The sequence below is a fragment of the Protopterus annectens genome, chromosome 15.part0 (genome assembly GCF_019279795.1).
Source record: "Protopterus annectens isolate FY-2018-M chromosome 15.part0, PAN1.0, whole genome shotgun sequence".
NCBI lineage: Eukaryota > Metazoa > Chordata > Ceratodontiformes > Protopteridae > Protopterus > Protopterus annectens.
This window is the reverse complement of record NC_056749.1, coordinates 375,970,321-375,990,315: the sequence shown is the minus strand read 5'-3', so window position 1 is coordinate 375,990,315 and position 19,995 is coordinate 375,970,321. Positions and strand designations below refer to the sequence as shown.

Below are 19,995 nucleotides of genomic sequence, written 5' to 3'. Positions count from 1 at the left end.
GATGTACCTAAAGCTTTTTTGGCATTATTTTCCTCATGCATACCAATAGGAAATTAATATAGCTCGTAGCAAAACTTCTGGTGCTGAACCAGTAAAACTGTTCAGATGACTAGATTATCTGCCACAGTGTCACAGAGCTCCTTCCTTTTTGAAATCCATGTAGCTCCAGTATAGTATAGGAAAGGACATCGCGTAATTATACATTATGTGGTTCCCTATTATTTAAGTGAACGTTCAATGTTTCAAACGTTGCTTTGTCGACAGATAAATGTCAAAAAGGCCAAATCCCGAAAAAATGGAACAGTGATTTTTTTTCCTAGGGAAAAAAAAAAAATCACTGGGCCATTTTCAGGAATTTGCCGTTTCCTCCACTGTGGTGCAAGCTTGGATTTGGTATATTTAAGCAGGGTGGTGTGGGGGACATAGCCTCCTACATCGTGGGGTGTGGGGGGCAAAGCCCCCCACTTTATTTTGTATTTGGGCTTTTTTTTTTTTTTTTTTTGCGGCCGAGTGATTTTTTTCCCCTAGAAAAAAAATCGCTGTTCCATTTTTTTCAGGATTTGGACTATTCAACATTTAGCTGTCAATAAAGCGACATTCAAAAGATTGAACATTCTCTTATTTAACAGGGAGGCAGATTATGTGGCCGCATAGTAAAAAAATAGCTTTAATTTCCTCGCACATATTTATTTGACATTAATGAACTTCTCTATTATTAGGACACAAGTGTTGCACAGTGTAAATTATGGCTCAAGGACACACAGTGCCTACAGGGGAATTTGAGAGTTAATCCTCTGCACAGCATCATTTTAAGCACATTTCATCAGTTTACAGAATTGCATTAATATCCTCATTTTCCAGGTTCCCAGCTTTAAGGCTAGCATTGATCATTTCTTCTAATAGGTGATATCTCATTCAATATTTCAGATACATGGCAATCAATGGTATTTGATTTAAAATACCTTTAAAATATCTGTGCCACTATTAATGGTGATCACCTCATCAACTTCTACCTTTAATATCATGTCCAGTAACAAAACTACTCCCTCTCCCACAGAGCACACCAAACTCCTGGGCATTGAGATTGATAACAATCTAAGATTTGATATTCATAATTCCCAGACCATCAAGAAAGCTCACAAAAAACTAGGTACCCCCTATAGAAATAGACAATTCCTTACCTAACAAACAAAAGCTACGATATCTCACACTCACCTTATTTCTACCCTCCTCTATGCCTCACCTATTCTTACCCACCTTAGAAAAGCAGACCTAGTTAAGCTTGACTCCTGCTATAACAAAATAGCTAGATTTGCCTCTGACTCCCCATTTAGATCTCACCACTGCTCATCCTTGAAGCTGCTCAACTGGCTGGTACTTCCTCATCTCCTGCACTACAACCAAGTCTCTCTGGCACATAAAATTTTATATCAACCAGAAATAAAAAAACCCTGCATTGCAAAGCCTACTTCACCGCCACACCAATAACAGAAGTCTTCACTCCAGTAACAAACTTATTCTCACAGTAACTAAGTCAAATAATACAGCAGGTGATGCCCTCTTTTATAATTATGTATCCAAAATATGGAAAGATCTACCCTATAACATAACTACTATGACAGTCTTCATACAGTTCAAAAAAGCATTAAAACTGCATCTCACTAATAACAGACTATGCTCTTGCACTTCACCAAGCTAGACCCTCCACTATGTTAGACCCTACACCACCTTAACTATCTCACACCTCAAGAGGAACAGATAGGTCTATATTCTATCACTGTAGAAATACATACAATATAATAAAATAGATTGTTATGGTTTAGATCCCATTAACCTTTAAGAAGTTGTTGGTTTACACATGACTCCCTCCAGCAATGATTGAGGTCATTATATATATATATATTTATATATATATATGGTTCCACTTGAAATCATTGAATTACCATTTCATCGAATTGCAAATCATCGAGACCAAATCGTCGAAAACTCATTTCATCAAAAACTCATATCATCGATTCTCAAATCATCGAAAACTATAAAGCAACTACAAATAACATTCCACAAAGTTTTTACTATGTTTATGCAGGGGCAAGCCCTGCACTATGGGGGCTCCGCCCTCCACACCCCCCCGTAAATAAATATACCAACTCCAAGGTTGCACTACAGTGGGGTAAAGAGGTTATTTCCTAACCCCACTGTAGTGCGACGTTGGAGTCGGTATATTTTATTACAGGGGTGGGGTGGGGGCCAGAGCCCCCCACATGGGGGGTGCAGGGGGGCTTGCCCCCCTGCATAAACATAGTAAACAGTGTCTAGGATGTTATTTGTAGTTGCTTTATAGTTTTCGATGATTTGAGATTTGATGATATGAGTTTTCGATGAAATGAGTTTTCGACAATTTGGTCTCGATGATTTGCAATTCGATGAAATGGTAATTCGATGATTTCAAGTGGAACCATATATATATATATATATATATATATATATATCTTTAGACTAATGAAACTATTACTGTAAGATTTCTCTGTTTTCACTAATTCTTTTTTTTTACTATAGTTTTTTTTTATTTTGATAATTCATCAAACATTACACAGATTCAAAATAAAGGATGAAATATATATATACAATTTTACGTGTAATCTCTTAACATTAACTATATACATTAGTGTCTATTGTTTTCATTAATTCTGACTGTTGTGTATGAATATACTACTATTAATTAAGACTCACTGCATTTTGTATCTAAATATACTTTGTAAACTTTGTAGGTTTTTTTCTTTTGTTACATAGGTTTATAGGTAGGTACTAGGCCATCGGCCCAAGGGCCTACGTAAGCCTAGCCAGCAAGGTACCATAGCTTATGCCACCCAAGAAAGTTATGGAGCTTTTCCCCCTAAGCCTCCACTGAAAATGGACCTGGGTCCAGTGGACTATCCTGGTTAACAAATGTAAAATAAATAATAAATAATGATAAACCTGCCGTACCTTTTGTATATCACAGTCAGTTGTTCCCAGAACTCACCTATGTATCTCTATGCTGCACTGACCGGTTGCTATTTTCTTGCAGAATATTTTGCATGGGGATCTTATTTATATAAGCATGCATTAATTAGGAAGACTTTTGCCCTATTGCCAGACTAGAGACAGCCATGCAGCATAATGCTTTAGTCACCCGCCTTTCAGTTTTTGCACTGCTTACTTTTGTCACCCCCCCCCCCCAACATGGGCACGGCTCCCAGAAATGAGTCAGGCATATGTGTTCTTGCCCTTTTAGGCAGTTAAGTTAATAATTCAAGTCCTGTCATACTGCATATTTAAGATTCATGCAGAAACGTCTATATATTATACTGCATTTGGCCAGGTACCATTAAAAAGTCTTTTAGTTCAATTTTAAAAAGTTAGAGAAAATGCTGGGTAGTGCATTTAGATGCTTTCATTTTATCCCCAGCAGCTTCTTTATAATCCACACTCAGCATTTTCAGATTCTCCTTGAGTACCTGAGGTCTGAAAAAATATTTGCCTGGGGGCATTTTCCTTTTAATTTGGATGCTGGATTTCAAACCTTTATCCGAATGCAGTTTAGTTTTGTTTTAATTCATTGTCATGACTTTGAACTCTTTCTCAAAGTCAGACGTAAGGCAGAATGAAATATATTTATCAGTCGCTAGATTTTCCCAAACTGTTTTATATTCTATTTCACATTTTCTTGCTTTATTGTTCTCTAGACTTTCAGCTTCTGCTGACAACATTTTAAAATTTTTTTACATTATTACTTTGTGTACCTGCTGAACTAAATTTTTACGATTAGCACATACAGAGTTTGCATTAGCAGTTTGTATATCCACTTAAAATGCTGTGATAAGAGTGAGTTTTTCTAACCACAATATATATATATACCAGATGTATTTTCACTGTGTGTGCATATGTGTGTGTGTGAATATTGTTGTATATAATAACTTCACACAGTTCCACAGAGTTAGGCAACCAGCGACTGCTCTGCTGAAGTTAACTGTGCAATCCAAGGAATCTGTTGCATTCTGCTAAACATAAGTACAATTTTATACTGCATTTTGCACTTTTAAACTGTACTTTTGATATATTGCAGATTTTTTAAAACTGTTCTTGCTGATTTTTTCACGTTTTGTCTGCTGTAACATAGACTAGATTCAGACCTGCTGAATCTGGTTCTGCTTGTTAAATTGAGCACTAAACCAGGCTATCTTTTGTTGGAGAGGGCCTCCCTGCATCCTTGTGGCTTAGGGCTTATCCAACTGAAGGCTGCTGGCACAGGGCTCAGTTTTGAGCTTTTTTATTGGTTAAATTGTTTATTCAGTTTGCTTACTGTTGCTACATAAGCCCCGCGTTTGCATGGGTTTGCGCTTGTTTTAACAGCTCCACAGAGTTAGGTGACCAGCCACTGTTCAGCTGTATTCATCTGTTTACACATCACACACCTTTATGCACCATTGCACACTACTGCATACTGGGGGTAACCATTGGTAGATATAAATGCAAAAACTTCAGTAGATAAATTTTCCCTTAGTAGCTGCTTGTGATCCATCCAAGAAGTCCTTAAATTGGGCTTAGCTGCTCAGAGAGCTCCTCATCTGTACTTTTGCCTCTTAAACAGTCTCAAAACCACTAACTCTACAATAGTCTCAAAGTATTTAGAGAACTCCATATGTATAGACCCTTTATAGAGCACCCCATTAGTATAGACCCTGTCTACAGCACCCAGCTATACTACCCCCTCCATTTTCTCTCCCCACTGTGAAAACAGGATTTAACCTAGAATTATGGATGGTCAGTTCCCCTTCATTTCTCCACCAGCCTGATTGACATGGGTATCCTGAGGCAGTGTAGCAACTGCCTTATGTACACTGACAACCCTCTACTCCTAAACCACCCAAGTACAATTTGTGAGAGATGCATCTACACTAAGAATTTGGTATCCTTGCTCTTTCGCACGCAGAAAAGTAACACTGAACAGGTTATCAGTTCACATACTACACCTCCTATACAAACCATGCACTCAACACATAAACCATCACATGCTGACTACTCACCAGAAAGCTAACTAAACACCAGAGACCTTCCGAACACAATCATACTACACCTAATATAGCACCTACAGCACTCAATACACATAAAAACACAAGCATCAGTGACTCACCAAATAAGCCCCTAAGGCAAAGCACATCTAAACCAAATTGTTTTAATCATAATGACACCATTGTGAGATACACAGATGTCCTACTCACCAGGCTGGACAAGGAGAAGGTTAAGGTCATCTGTCTATTTGGTGCCAGGATTCGTCAGATCACACATGCACTCAAGTCTCTCAACAACAAGTACGGTTATGACTCTGTCATATTTCATGTTGCATGAATGACTTGAGATGTACCTCACTGGACTATGTGAAGAGAGACAAGACTAAGTTCTATGAATGTGTGTCCCAGGCAGGTATGTCCCTTGTCTTGAGCAGCATATTACTGCCACCTAGGATGATACCGCAACATAAACAAAAAATGACTGACTTCAACAATTGGCTTAGTTTCTGGTGTCATCCTAAGCAGATCCAGTTCCTGTAAGCCTGGGATGACATGGTTGATAGACCATGCTGCTTCACCAAAGATGGTCTTCACCTGTCACATCTAGGCTTTCGGTTACTGGCTAAGGCACTTGCCTCCTCCACTGTGCCTTTTTTCGGCACAGTCGCAAGAACAAAATTTCCAGTGTGAAAATATCACTCACAAATAAATTAAAAGTTATGTTGCTAGATGCTAGGAGTTTAAAAAAGAAAATGCACTCTCTGGAAGCACTCCTCTCCCTGGAGGATGTTGACGCCTGTGCAGTCACAGAAACTTGGTTCAGGGCCACAGAGAATACCCCAGCCTTACAAGGCTAAAATGCTTTCCACATTTTAAGACCGCAAAATGTAAATGTGAGAACCAAAGGAGGAGGAGTATCTATCTTCATCAAAGATAACTACACCTCTAGACTGGTTAGACAGGAAAAGTCTATGGAGTTACTCCAAGTTCAACTAATTGTGGGTAAGACTTCCCTTAAAGTCATCGTTAGCTAAAGGCCCCCTTCAATGAACCAAGATACCCAGGCTGCTTATTTGGACCTACTTGTGTCAATCAAATTACAACCGAACACTCAAGTCATGGGAAATTTTAACTATCTCTCCACTGACTGAGAAACTTATACGAATACCAATATGCTCGCACAAAGGTTCCTGGACTTTGTTAACACTAATGCCTTGGAACAAATAGTATGCAGCCACACAAAGAGCTCAAATATTCTTGACTTGGTCCTCACCAGTGACCTTTGCACCACCACAAGTATAGGACCCTCACTGGTTAAATCTGATCACAAATCATCACATTTGAATTAGCTATAACAACTGAACCCCTCTTAGGTGAAATCAGGATAAACAATTTCACCAAAGCTAATTAGACCCTCCAAAGGGATGGCATAAATAACTTCCAAGCTCTTCTTCCCACATATGGCAGTGACAACTATACTAAGGTATACAGAAATAACCTGTACAAAAACTTACACAAATGTATTGACACAGCTATACCTCATAGGAGCATAAAAAAGTCTCCCTGGTGGGCATCTAGCATTAATAAGTTATAGAACAAGAGGAATAAGTTGCTGTCTAAGAATACAAATGAGAGGTTCCAGCACTGGAAGAACACTCTCCTCTGCTTGGACAAATAAATAAGAGAACTTGTAAAATCGTCTAAGAGCACTTTTGAAAAAATAATAGCAACCATAGCTAAGCATAACCATAAGACATTCTTCAGCTATATCCATAACCTAAAAGGTAGGAACCAAATGTGTGGTGAAACAGCTGTGGATGGCATCACACATACTGATCCTGTGAAACTAGCTAACCTATTAGCTGACAAGTTTGGTGAAATTTTCAACCCCTGCCCCCTCCAAACATTCCACAAACCATTTCCTATCCATCTCCCCCACCTTGCATCTCCAAAGAGCAAGTCATTAATGCTTTCTCCAAGGTCAAAAACACAACCTCTATGGGACTGGATGGCATCCCAGGTTGTGTTTTAACTGGTCAAAAACATGAGTTAGCAAATCCATTATGTACTCTCTTCAACCACAGCCTGAGTACTGGTTTTCTCTGTGCTGAATGGAAAACAGCAACCGTCATCGGGGTACAGCAACAGACCCTGGGAATTTTGGACCTATATGCTTAACCAGTCTTATCTGTAAGGCCATGGAATGAATCATCATAGGCCTTATAAATAAGGATATAGATGATCTCCAAACCCTTGATCCAACACAGTTTGGTTTTATCAAAGGCTGCTCGTGCCTGTTAAACCTGGTGCACTTCTTCAAAAATGTCACCAGAGCCACAGATGAAGGCAAATCTGTGTATACAACCTACTTTGACTTAGCCAAGGCCTTTGATACAATCCCACATTTGGGCATCATTTTGATAAACTCTCCCAGTTGAATATCAACCCTTATGTCATCAGGTGGGTTGCTAACTGGTTCACCAACAGATCACACTCAGTCAAAGTTGGGGACTTTACCTCAACCAGCAGATCTGTCACCAGTGGGATTCCACAGGGGTCAGTGCTGGGCCCACTATTGCTTGGAATATACTTCTCAGAAGTTCAGGCCAAAACAGATGGGCTGTGGCTGACTAAGTTTGCTGACGAATGCAAATTAGACAATCACTGAATCCCCAAATGATGTGAATATACTTCAAGAGGGGCTTACACAAACCAGTGATTGGTGCCAAAGCTATGGGGTTACACTCAGTGCTAAAACTGCATTATCATCCTCTTCAGTAAAAATGATATCCCCGCAGGCTGTCATATAAATAACTGTACCCTAAGTAACAACTCAGTATTGACAGACTTGGGAACGCAAGTTGACTGTAGCCTAAACTTTGACCACCATGTGTCAACTGGGGTAAGGAAGGCATTCTACATTGCATATCTCATTGGCAAAGGCACTGCCTAAAGATTGAAAGAGGTCATAACACCCCAGTACTTGATCCTTATCAGCCCAATAACTGAATACAATGCTTCCTTTAGAATGTACCATACCAGGCACCTGCAACAACTTAAGAGACCTCAGAGATTTCTAACCAAGAAAATTCAGGGTCAACCAACAAATGTCACATACTGACAGAATGAAGTCACTGTCACTGTACTCAGTAGCATACAGACTGCTTAAAGGAAACTTCTGCCTGGGCTACAGAGCAATCTCAGATGAAAACCTAATGGAAATCCTGCACATCTGCAAGTCAAATGGGACAAGGGTCACCTATTCCAGGGACCTCAACCTGGGCTGCGACATAAATAGGATCTGCTGGAGAGACAGATATGTCTCTCAGATGTCACCACTCCTCTTGAATAGTCCGCCAGTTCACATCAAACAAAGACCCTTTACGACCCTGCTTAAGTGGAGCCTTGGTGACTGGATGGGAAACAGTAAATTCCTGCCGGGATTTCACCTATGACCCTCCTAGATATGGGCAGTCACTGCTAACTAAGATCTCAAGTTTAGGCAAGGTACTTTATACTGGGTTTCTCTAGTATTATATTGGGTACACATGGCTAGGCTTATAAGAACCATCATTTCAATAGCCAGTAACCACCTATGAAGCAACAATATATATAATCATCCTGTGTTTTTTGTAGTGGGCAGGCCCCCTGCATCCTCACATCCCTACTACTTATATATGCCAACTTCAAGATAGTACAAGTGTGGGGAAGAGCAAAAAGTCCCTAAACCCCATTATAACCTCTTTCTTTACATTTTCAGCATGTTCATACTGCCAATTATGAACATTGTTAAAGCAGTGTTGATTGTTCTGTACAGACAATTACTTTCTGTCAATCCTATGCTTGTTGACTTAGTTCCTGTTTGATATTATTCATAGGTAGGTACTAGGCTATTGGCCCAAGGGCCTAAGTAAGCCTAGCCAACAATGTTCCCTGGCTTACGCCATCCAAGAAAGTTATTCAGTGATTTTATATATATATATATATATATATATATATATATATATATATATATATATATTTTTATTTTTTTTTTTTTCATGTATATGTGTGTATGCGTGTGTGTGTTTGTGTTTATATATATATATATATATATATATATATATATATATATATATATATATATATATATATATATATGTATGTAGAAAAACACATGGTTGGCTGACAAGTTGCTGATTTGCTGGCAGAACTGACTGAAAATCAGCTGATCACTTAGTGTTTCTGTATGAAATCGTGGGACCGTGGGGATCAGGAATCTTACCCTTTCCACACTATAGTGTGATCTTGGAGCTGGTATATACAATTAGCAGGGGTGCAGGAGGCTTACCTCTTCTGCTCACCTTAGTAAAGGGTGGACATCCAAACTCAAACCCAACAGTAACATCTGGCAAAATCTCTAACCCTACTGGCAATCCCCTCCACCATTGTTTAGTGATGTTAATACCGGCAAAATTGGTCATATGACAAATCAACCAATTGGCTTTGCAGTCATCATTCAATTTTACAAACATTTGACTAGTTGAAGTTTATATATATGTGTGTGTGTGTGTGTGTATATATATATATACAGGTAGATAGATCGATATATCCCTACTCTGGAACTGATGAGCTTGCACAACAGTCGGGCATTTGTTTCTGTCGACCAACTTATGTCAACCACAGAGATGACAATTTTTGAGCATTTTTGCTCAAAGAATGTGTGTGTGTGTGTGTGTGTGTGTGTGTGTGTGTGTGTGTGTGTGTGTGTGTATGTGTGTGTGTATATATACACATATATATATATATATATATATATATATATATGCATGTGTGTGTTCCAGTAATGATCAAAACACTCAAATCCAGATATCCAGATGTTTGCAAAGTCCACATAGAAAGATCGACTTTGAAAACTCCAACACACTACATGCATTGATAGACTTATCTCAGTGCATGCAAAACATTAAAAAAAAATAGTTTAAAACATAATTTTTGCAGGGAGGAAAACCCCTGCACCACCAATGTGGGGGGCCGTGTGGCTCACACCCCCATGCCACTTAAATATACTAAAGCCAAGCTGGCACAAACCCGGGGAAAGGACATATTTTCCTATCCTGAGAATTGTACAATCTCATGTACCTGCTGATCATCTGTTTAGTCATTAAAATTTTTTTGGGTTAAACAGATGTCAGCCAAAGGCAGAGCTGATCAAATTTAGTCCACCCATATATATCATATCTATCTATCTATATATCTATATATATCTATATATATATATATCTATACACACACACACACACATATATATATATATATATATATATATATATATATATATATATATATATATATATAAAAACATCGAATTTCAGTATTTCAAAACTATGAAACCAAATCCACAAAACACCGGAATTACAAAACATCGAGCCCAAAACCGCGAAATTCAAAACACAGAACAAACCGCATACACCATACCATACATACACCACAACACCCACATCACAACATAAACAAACAAAAACTACACACATACACAACTCATACACACATAAGCAGAGGGGCAAGCTTGCCCCCTGTACCCCCCCATGTGGGGAGCTGCACCCCCCCCGTACTTATATATACTAACTCTGAGATCGCACAAACAGGAAACAAAAGCAAACTCACACACGCACATTCTCCAGTCCCTCACACACACATCAAACATATCAGCACACTCAAACAGACTCTAACCCCCACTCAAATCCCATACAAAACACTCACTCACTTACCTGACAAAACACCTAGATCCATACACAACACCGTGCACCAAAAACACACAATCCCGGACATCATGTAGCGTAAGGCCATACCCGCGAATTTGAGATATTCAAATTCGCGATTATGAACTTTCGCTATTTTAAGCATTTTGGTTTATAGTCTCGAGATACTGAAATTCAAGATTATAAATGGCTCCCATATATATATATATATATATATATATATATATATATATATATATATATAGATATATTTATACACACACAAACACTAGCATATGTATGTGTCTGTGTGTGTATATATATATATATATATATATATATATATATATATATATATATATAAAATATATATATATATATATATAATATATAATATATATATATATATATATTTATATGTATGTATACATGGGTCTACTTCTATATCCCAAAAGCTCACATTACCGAAGACCAGAAAAATAAGACCGGAAGACCGAATACTGAAAATCCTGAAAGTGTGGAATTTTGAGTAACAGAATACTGAATTTGTGAAGGTAGGCATTGTGTTCTGAGTGAGTGGTGTGGTATCCCTTTAAGATGTGGTGCATTTTAGGTAATGTACATGGCGGATATTAGGTGTGCTGTTGAAGGTACTTTTTAAGGTTTTTTTTTTTTAAAGTTGTTAAGCACAGATTTTATTGCTGAGCATGGGAGTCGTGTGTGTGTGTGTGTGTGTCTCTGTACGTTGTGTGAATGTTGTTTGCAGAGCCAAGATAAGTGAGTGTTGGTGGATGTTTGTGTTGGTAGGATGTAGGTTTGTAGGGAAGGGAGAGGTGCCTGTGTTTGGATATGTGTTATCGAGACTGCAGTACAATGTGGATTGGGAAATTTACCCTTCCTCCACTGTAGTGCAATCTCCGAGTATATTAAATTTGCGGGGAAGTGGGGGGTGCAGGGGGGGCTTGTCCCCCTGCCTACAGCTAGAGAAGTCAGCGGTTGTTTACTTTGTATGTTTTGGTTTGTGTTTTGTGGTGTTGGGTGGTAGGTTTTTGTTTGGGTTGTTATTTTTGTATATTGGGAGTTGGTATTCCGTACGTTCAGTATATTGTTTTGTACTTTTGATCTTGATTTTCTGGTCTTCTGTAATGTGAGCTTTCAGAATATAGAAGTAGATCCATATAAATATATATATACATATATATATATATATATATATATATATATATATATATATATATATATATATATATAGATACACACACACGTATATACATATATATGTTTGTATAGATCTATAAACGTATATATAGATATATAGGTATATATAAAGAGAGAGAGCAAGTGTGAAACTCCCACTAGCTTGAGCTCCCATTAATATGTATCCCTCCCAACACCTAACTCTCTAAAACTGTACAGCTGTACTAATCCCTAACTCTAACCCTAAAACTCCTTCTCTGTTACCAACCCGAGTCCTCACTTCATTAAGCTAAAACTCCCCTCCACTTAAAATGTCAGTCTCCAATCGCTAAAACTCCAATGCCCTCCCTACATCTAAGTTCAACACAGTGGTCTTTGAACATTCGTAGTAGGACACATACAGATATATTAGTTCTGGGGATGGGGGCCTTACCCACTCACGTGAGGTGTGCCGGAGGTTATCTCCCAACAGAAATTATTATTTTAATGTTGATAGATGGGCTGTAGGTATGCTGTTTTCTTCATCAGTTGTGATCATTTATTTTTTAGTTGTACATTGATTGTTCATATGAATGGCCAAATCCCTGCTTCATCTGTTTTAAATTCTGTCTTCCAACATCTATATTTTCCATTTGGATCGTCTGGGGTGTACTTCATAAGTGAAAAGGGGGTTACCAGATTCTACTACATGTCAGCTGCTCAGAGACTAATGAACAGCTACAAATGTTGCAGTATTTAGTATATCTGCTGTAGTTACAAATCACTACTATAAGCCATTGGGTAAATGGCTGTGGCAGTGCCCACATAGTTTAACATTATATCAAGCCAACCTTTCCCATTCTTCTCCTACTGAAACGTTTGTCCTCATCGACCTGAGCCAATACATATGGTATGGTATGATGGCTTTGCTATCATCTGTGGTGGATCAGACATTCTGTAAGCCTTGATGCCATTACTCTTGTTGGTCAGCAGGTGCTGCAAAGATCTGCATTGTCAGCCTCATGTGAGTGTGCTTTTACATACTAAATACATCCTCAGGTACCATGCCCTATGCTCTTTTGGCAAGTACAGCACCTTCCCAATCAAGTATGGTGAGGCTGCACATCTGACCATCCACCCTTACACCCTCCTCCCCCATACATGCATACACACACACTCTGACATGGACAATCCAGATTCTCACTGACACCTGGCTCCACTTCCTGAATTTAGGTTCCATGGGTTGCAGTCTGGATTGCCTAGGTCTGCATCACAAAACCAAGTTCCCTGCTGGTTGCATTTATTTTAACTACATGGAATGAAAGCAAAGATAAGTTGAAAAAATGAAAAGCAGAGACTTAAGTAGACAGATTATGTAGTATGATAAACATGAGAAGTGCCTTTTCACAAACAAATACTGCAAACACTAGAAAGTGTGCAAGCCACATATCATTAGATGACTAAAATATTTGCTACTGCTATAAATACAGCAATTCATCAGACTGCAGAATAGTAACTTTATCTATAACTGGACAGACCTACTAACACAATGATCATGCAAAATGGGTTCAAAGAAGTTTAGACATGCACATACCTCAGAGTAAAACATACTATCCTACTTCAATCCCGCCATTACCGCAATGAACATGGGTATCTGTTAATGCGGCATGCTAGTTTTCTGGATTTTAGCTGTAAAATTCCAGCTGCTAAGTCATATGGAGCAAGGCCATACCACTGATGTTGTAGAATCTTTCACCACAGACCAAGAGACCCCATATTTTTGGTCTGTTTCTCTTAAAGTATGTGGTTTTCTGCTAAATAACTGACAACTGAAATCACAAAATACTGACAGACATTTGAGTTCCAGACTTCATAACCTTCAGAAAATGCATAGTGCTGCAAAAACTGGTATTCTAGCAACTTTATAAGCTTCTAAGAGCAGCATTTCAAGTCCATCTCTGATTTTGGTCCTTTGCCCTACCATTATTTTGTCTTTGTTTTAGTCCATGATTTTTATACTAAGAGGCTGAGAGGTATACAACCTAGTCCTTTCTGATCAGGAATGCAGTGGCATTCCTAACTACCTGTATTTAATATATTTTAAAATGATACATGCATCCACCTTGAGTCTGATATAATCATATGGAAGACAGAGCTCTAAAATGATTGACTTCTCAGTGAGTATTAGTGGCAGTTATGAAACTCATGTGATGACAGAGCTCAGCGGGAAGCATCAGATCGCTAATCTTCTCTGTAAAGAGCATCACTTTTTTTAAAGTCACCATGCTTATAGTATTCTGTCTGCACTGAAACAAACTTTTTGACATTGCCATTATAATTTAATTCTTTGACAATGTCAAGAATATGACAGCAATACTACCAATTTTTATGTAAAAAAAATAATATAAATACGAAGTATAAATTTAACAGGATCTGTATTACATCCCAAAAGAATTACTTTCCTTAGCAGACTGTACACAGATAGACACACACACACACACACACACACACACACACACACACACACACACACACACACACACACACACACACACAACTGATACTGTTCCATGCAGAATAACAAACTGCACTTTAGTTTCAACAGGTAAATCTGTGCAAGCAAATAAATTTATATTTTATGTAAACTGTTGACTGACTTACTTAAAACAACTAATATAGCTAGTAAGCTGTTTCTAGAACTGTCACATCCTTCTGGCTTAATTATATTGGGCACAATAGAATTACATTAAATCGCTCAATCAACTGCAACTGCTCACATTTTAATGCAATTATAGTTAATATTATCTGCAATGTTTTTGCTTGCAGTTATGTGCACTTTATACTGTGCAGATGGACATATGCTAACACAACACTACAGTTATTGATATATGATATGGCCACAAACTAAGTTCTTCAGTTATGTGCACTTTATGCTGCGCAGATGGACATATGTTAACAGAACACTAAAGCTAGTGATATATGATATGGCCACAAACTAAGTTCTGCAGTTATGTGCACTTTATGCTGCGCAGATGGACATATGTTAACACAACACTAAAGCTAGTGATATATGATATGGCCACAAACTAAGTTCTGCAGTTATGTGCACTTTATGCTGCGCAAATGGACATATGTTAACACAACACTAAAGCTAGTGATATATGATATGGCCACAAACTACGTTCTTCCACCCTTCTTGACTATAAAAGAAGTTACTTGCTGACCTTCAGTGCTATTTTTAATATCTTAGGCAGCAGCCTGGTCCAGTCATCTAAAGAAGCCTGTTGACCATGGGGTAAGTGAGTCAGACAGCATTATCTCCTTTCGTCACAGGACGTTATGGTCTGTCTCATAACAGGTGTCAGAAGCCACCCGATCATTAACTGTAATCATACTGCCTCATCTGTTTTACATATTACTTGTAAAATAGGGCCTACAGATACTGAATGAATGTTTGAGGCTCAGTGTTGTAAGTCCCACCACTTCAAAAATTAAACTGAGACCTAAAAAATAAATAAATAAAATCCTGAATCTTGCTGTTCCACCTTTAAACATCTCTGCAGAAGGTTTTTCCTTCTACATCCACATCCTTATTGCTACTTTTATATACTACCTCTGAGAACACTGTACCACAACAAAACAGGAATACACTGAGATACTACAGTCTCTGAAATAGTATGCAACTCCCACATTCAGACTTGTAGTTTTGAGGATTATAATGATGGTCTTCAGAATTTCAACAAGTAGCCAATGCAAACGTACAGTGCAATGAGTCACAATGCCACTAACTCTGTGCTAACCCCCCAAAAAGAAATGTTGCTGCAAATACCCAACTAGCAGTTGTACAGTACATGACAGCTTCCTTGTGGTCTCTAAACAAAAATATAACAGTTCATCAAGCACTCACTTGTTCTGTCCCAAATGGCCCTCTGATGTCCCAAGACCAGGAATGAAAACGGATCGCTGTCACTGCACACAGACATCTGCCTCAGCTACAGTGGGACACTATTTGAAAATACTTTTTATAAATGTTTTGCTGGGTTACCAGAGTTGCTGCTACATTTGGAACCCACAATCGGCAACAGTTATAGTAAAGTCTCACACAGCATGTTTCACCTTAAAAGAAGTAAACTAAAACTTTGGAAAAGGCATTGCCCTCCCATATACCTTATGTTGTATGGCCCTGCTGTAGCTACATTCTGACATGGAATAAGAAGTAGGATCACTTCCTCAGGTCACTGACGGGGAAATAAAATGCTTAATTATAAAAAAGGGACATGTTTCACGGCAGTGGAGTGGGATACACAGTATGGATAATACAAGGCATCTGTCTGATTACTGGTTTGCATCTCCATTAACCAAGTCCACAATGAGTGACCTACACTACTGAATTTCTTAAGGAAAACGTTTTCCCCCCTTGGCCTAATGGCTCCTCTTTTTGCACTCCTCTAATTTGTCTGGGCAAGGTCCAGACCTCACTGGTCCAGGAAAGAACCCTCAGTCCACTTGTTCCCTGACTAGACTGCCTCATCAGCCATTTGTTTACCCACATATGTGACTTGGAGTGAGCCAGTCTGCAGATCCTGCAGGATGTGCCAGCACCTTCTTCTCTGGCTTTTATGCTACACTAGGGGTTGCAACTGTGGGAAGCATGTATGCTACTGAGCATGTCTAGTTCCTGGGTAAGCAGTACACCACTTGCAGTGTGTGCATTCTAGGCTTCTTGCCACAAGTGATACATTTGCAATTCTGTAGGTGTCACTAATGCAGTGATCTGAGCCATCACCTTCCCACTCAGAATAGGTGAGCCAGATACTCCCTTCAAAGTGGTGGAATGCAACACCCCTTCTACATCTCTTCACCAAACCTCTCTACCAAACATTAAGTAACCTAAAGTTCTACCTCTTTAGTAGAGCCATAAAAGTAGATGGCCTGTTGTTTTTTTTGAATACCATAACCTAAAGAATCTGACCCCCCCCATTCATCTACAGGCTCAACAATTGGTTTCTTACCTGTTTTCATTTTCCAGGTGTGCTAGGACCTTCTCAAGCTCTTGCTTGTCCTCTGTATTGAAGTTTCCGGTGATTTGGGGAGGACCACAAAGCTGTCCAGATGCAGACTCTCTGTCCGTGACGGGACTGGAGTGGCGGAGCAGAAACTGATCATCATCCCTTTGTAATACAAATATAACAATAGCAATAAACAGGAAATCTTAGAATCTTCATTCTGTGAAGGCAAGACAAATGACATTTCTAATACAGAAAATTTACTTTAGTTAATTTTTGCTTTTAGTGAAAAACAAGTATCATAAAAAGGCTTTATCAGCTGCTAAGCTGATACAATACTGCAAACAGTTTTTGTAGAAAATCATGCATTCTTTTGTTAGTTTGCCTTAAAATGTGCATCAAAAGATTGCTGTTTTAAAATTAAGAATAATTAGAATGTAGAGTAAAATTATTTATACTTAAGGTCAGTGCTTATAAATATTAGCACAAGTATGAAATTACTTGTTTCATTTCTATGTGAACATTCACAATAGCTTTTTTTTAAATGTGTACATTATGAACAACTTTAAAGGAAAAAAAAAGAGCTACTGACCTAAATGTGATTTCACATGAGCACTGTGGCCTCAGAGTTAATGGTATAAACAAATATGTGCCCTCAGTCTGAACAATGACAGCTGTTGTATGTGTGTTATGCTGTGAACATGTCAAAATGTTGGGAAATGTGGATGAAAAGTTATTAAGCCTTTCCTGACACAGTGTGATGTAGGTACACAAAGTGGTTATACTTTGGACACATTGTGGTTATGTTTTGAGCACTGTTAGATGCAATGTTTAACATATGGAAGGATTCTTGGGATCGCTACACTTACAGAACAAGGGAAAGAAAATGTATAAACAGGGATTCTGATTTAAGGCACTTAATATTAGAATTAAAGTTAATAGACCCAAATTACTGTTACATCATCACTCACATTCATATGGCATTTTGTTTTAAAGTTTTTGGGCTATTTTATAATTCTGTTTTCACATTGCAGTACCATTAGAAAATGAATTTTCAGAACAGAGCCATCTGTCTGACTGTAAATTTAAAAGATTTGCCTCACAGATGTTCAAATTAGGAATAGGGAATATAATGACTGTCTGTGGCCATTCATGACAGGAAAAAATTGCCACTGATGGTGGATGGATGGGGGAACTGATAGTAAGACTAGCTTTATGCAAAGTACAGGCTCCATCGTAATCCAGAAAGGACAGCTATGCTCAGAGATGAGTTGGAAAAATTGTAATGACTATACTTTTAATCTAAGATGCGAGTGGGGAGAAGAGGGACTGAAGTAATGTTTAGCCAGTAGATAGAAGGTTAAAAGGGATGTAGAACATATTATAGGAGCACACAGGGGTGTGATGGACTGTGTTTAGGTAGTTATTACTCCATACTGTAAAACACTGGGTAGGAAGGTGGGAGAGCTGCAAGGAATGGTGAACATGCTTGGTGTCACAAAAATAATGGCCAGTGACAAGGGGGGGCATGGAGGTGCATGGGTACAGACTGTTAAGGAATAACAGAAGAGGTAGAGATAAAGGGAGGAGTAACATTCTACATAAAGGATGTTTCTACATTGTGGGGTCAGGGAGGAGAAACTGCACCAAACCAGGAATGGGGTAATGGTACAGCCAGGGTCAGAAGCTAAGTTAAGTGTCATACCAGTTTACATAAGGGAAGGAATACAATGTATTGCTCCTAGACACAACTAAGAGGATGAGAGATTTGGGGGTGGATAAAGAAATGGAGAAGAAGGAAGAGGGTATTACTCCTTGGAGACTTGACTTTGATAGGAGCACACTGGGAGATGCTAAGCTTCAACATACAGAGGGAACAAGAGTTTATTTATTTAACATTTATTTTACAAGGATAAGTCCAACTGGACATCATGTGTCCTTTTTCAGTGGAGTCCTGGGGAGAAAAGCTCCAAAGAAATAACAGTGTACATACATGCTTTAGATAACAATAAAACTGGCATACAAGATAAGAGAAACAATGAAGTACAAAAAACAATGTAGAACAATAAGATACTCAGGAGTAGTACCATTATTTACAATATATACAAAAAGTACATTTCAGGTGAGAGTATAGTGTATGCATTAAAGCTTCAACGGGTCACTTACATATGGAAATGTGGGTCTTCAAGGGGGGTCTTTGCAGTTGCAGAGAGAGTTAGTATTGAGGTGTAATTTAAGAAGGCCTTTGAAGGTGCCTGTGTGACTTTGTAGCCTGAGTTCAGGTGGGAGGGTGTTCCATGCTTTGGCAACATCATGGGAGAATAAGGCCTCCCCAGAACTGTTATTGCATGGATTAACTTCAATCAGGTTTTTGATACATGAACGTAGCTCCCTTTTAGGGTTGTGAAAGTTTAGCATGTCGGCAAGGGCATGGCACTTCCCCGGATGGAAGAGAATTTGATGGGCTATGATTAGTTGGTGGTAGTATAGGAGGTTTGGAAATTCTAACCAGTGCAGTTTAGTTAGGGGTAGGCAATGGTGAGAATGTGATCTATTATTGGCAGTGGACCTAGCTATTTTATTGCAGCATGTAGAGAGTTTGTTCAGGTTGGTTTTGTTAATATTGGTGAGAACTGGAGAGGCGTAAAGTGGTGTTGATAGATGAGTTCTGGCTATTGTTGTTCTAGTCTCAGGGGTTAGGAATAGTTTGCAACGATATAGGCAACCTAGTTTTTTATGGACTTTAGAGATAGTTTGGGATATGTGCTTGTTGTATTTAAGTTGATGATCAATAGTGATGCCTAAGAGATTAGCCTCAGTTACTGGAGTGATGAGGGTGCCATTGGTAGACATGATGGTAAAGGTGGCGTTGCAGTGTTTGGTTGGGTGGAATACTATTAGCTGTGTTTTATTTGGGTTTAGTATTAGTTGGTAGTTGTTTAGCCAGTTCTCTACCTCAGTGAAGGATTCTTGGGGTTTACTTTGAAGTAATTGGATGTTTGTTGCTGAGCAGATTAGGGTAGTGTCATCTGCATACTGGAC

General features: G+C 38.6%; 1 protein-coding gene across 4 annotated transcripts in view; it reads right to left on the bottom strand.

The window, feature by feature from the left end:
• The window catches only part of DRP2 (dystrophin related protein 2), a 4,029,288-nt gene that overhangs the window by 239,439 nt on the left and 3,769,854 nt on the right, over nucleotides 1-19,995 (bottom strand). For all 4 annotated transcript variants that reach the window (XM_044057116.1, XM_044057114.1, XM_044057115.1 and 1 more), the window contains one exon: nucleotides 16,960-17,118. In XM_044057116.1, the coding sequence (XP_043913051.1) occupies nucleotides 16,960-17,118 (159 nt within the window). The remainder of the gene's footprint in view (nucleotides 1-16,959; nucleotides 17,119-19,995) is intronic.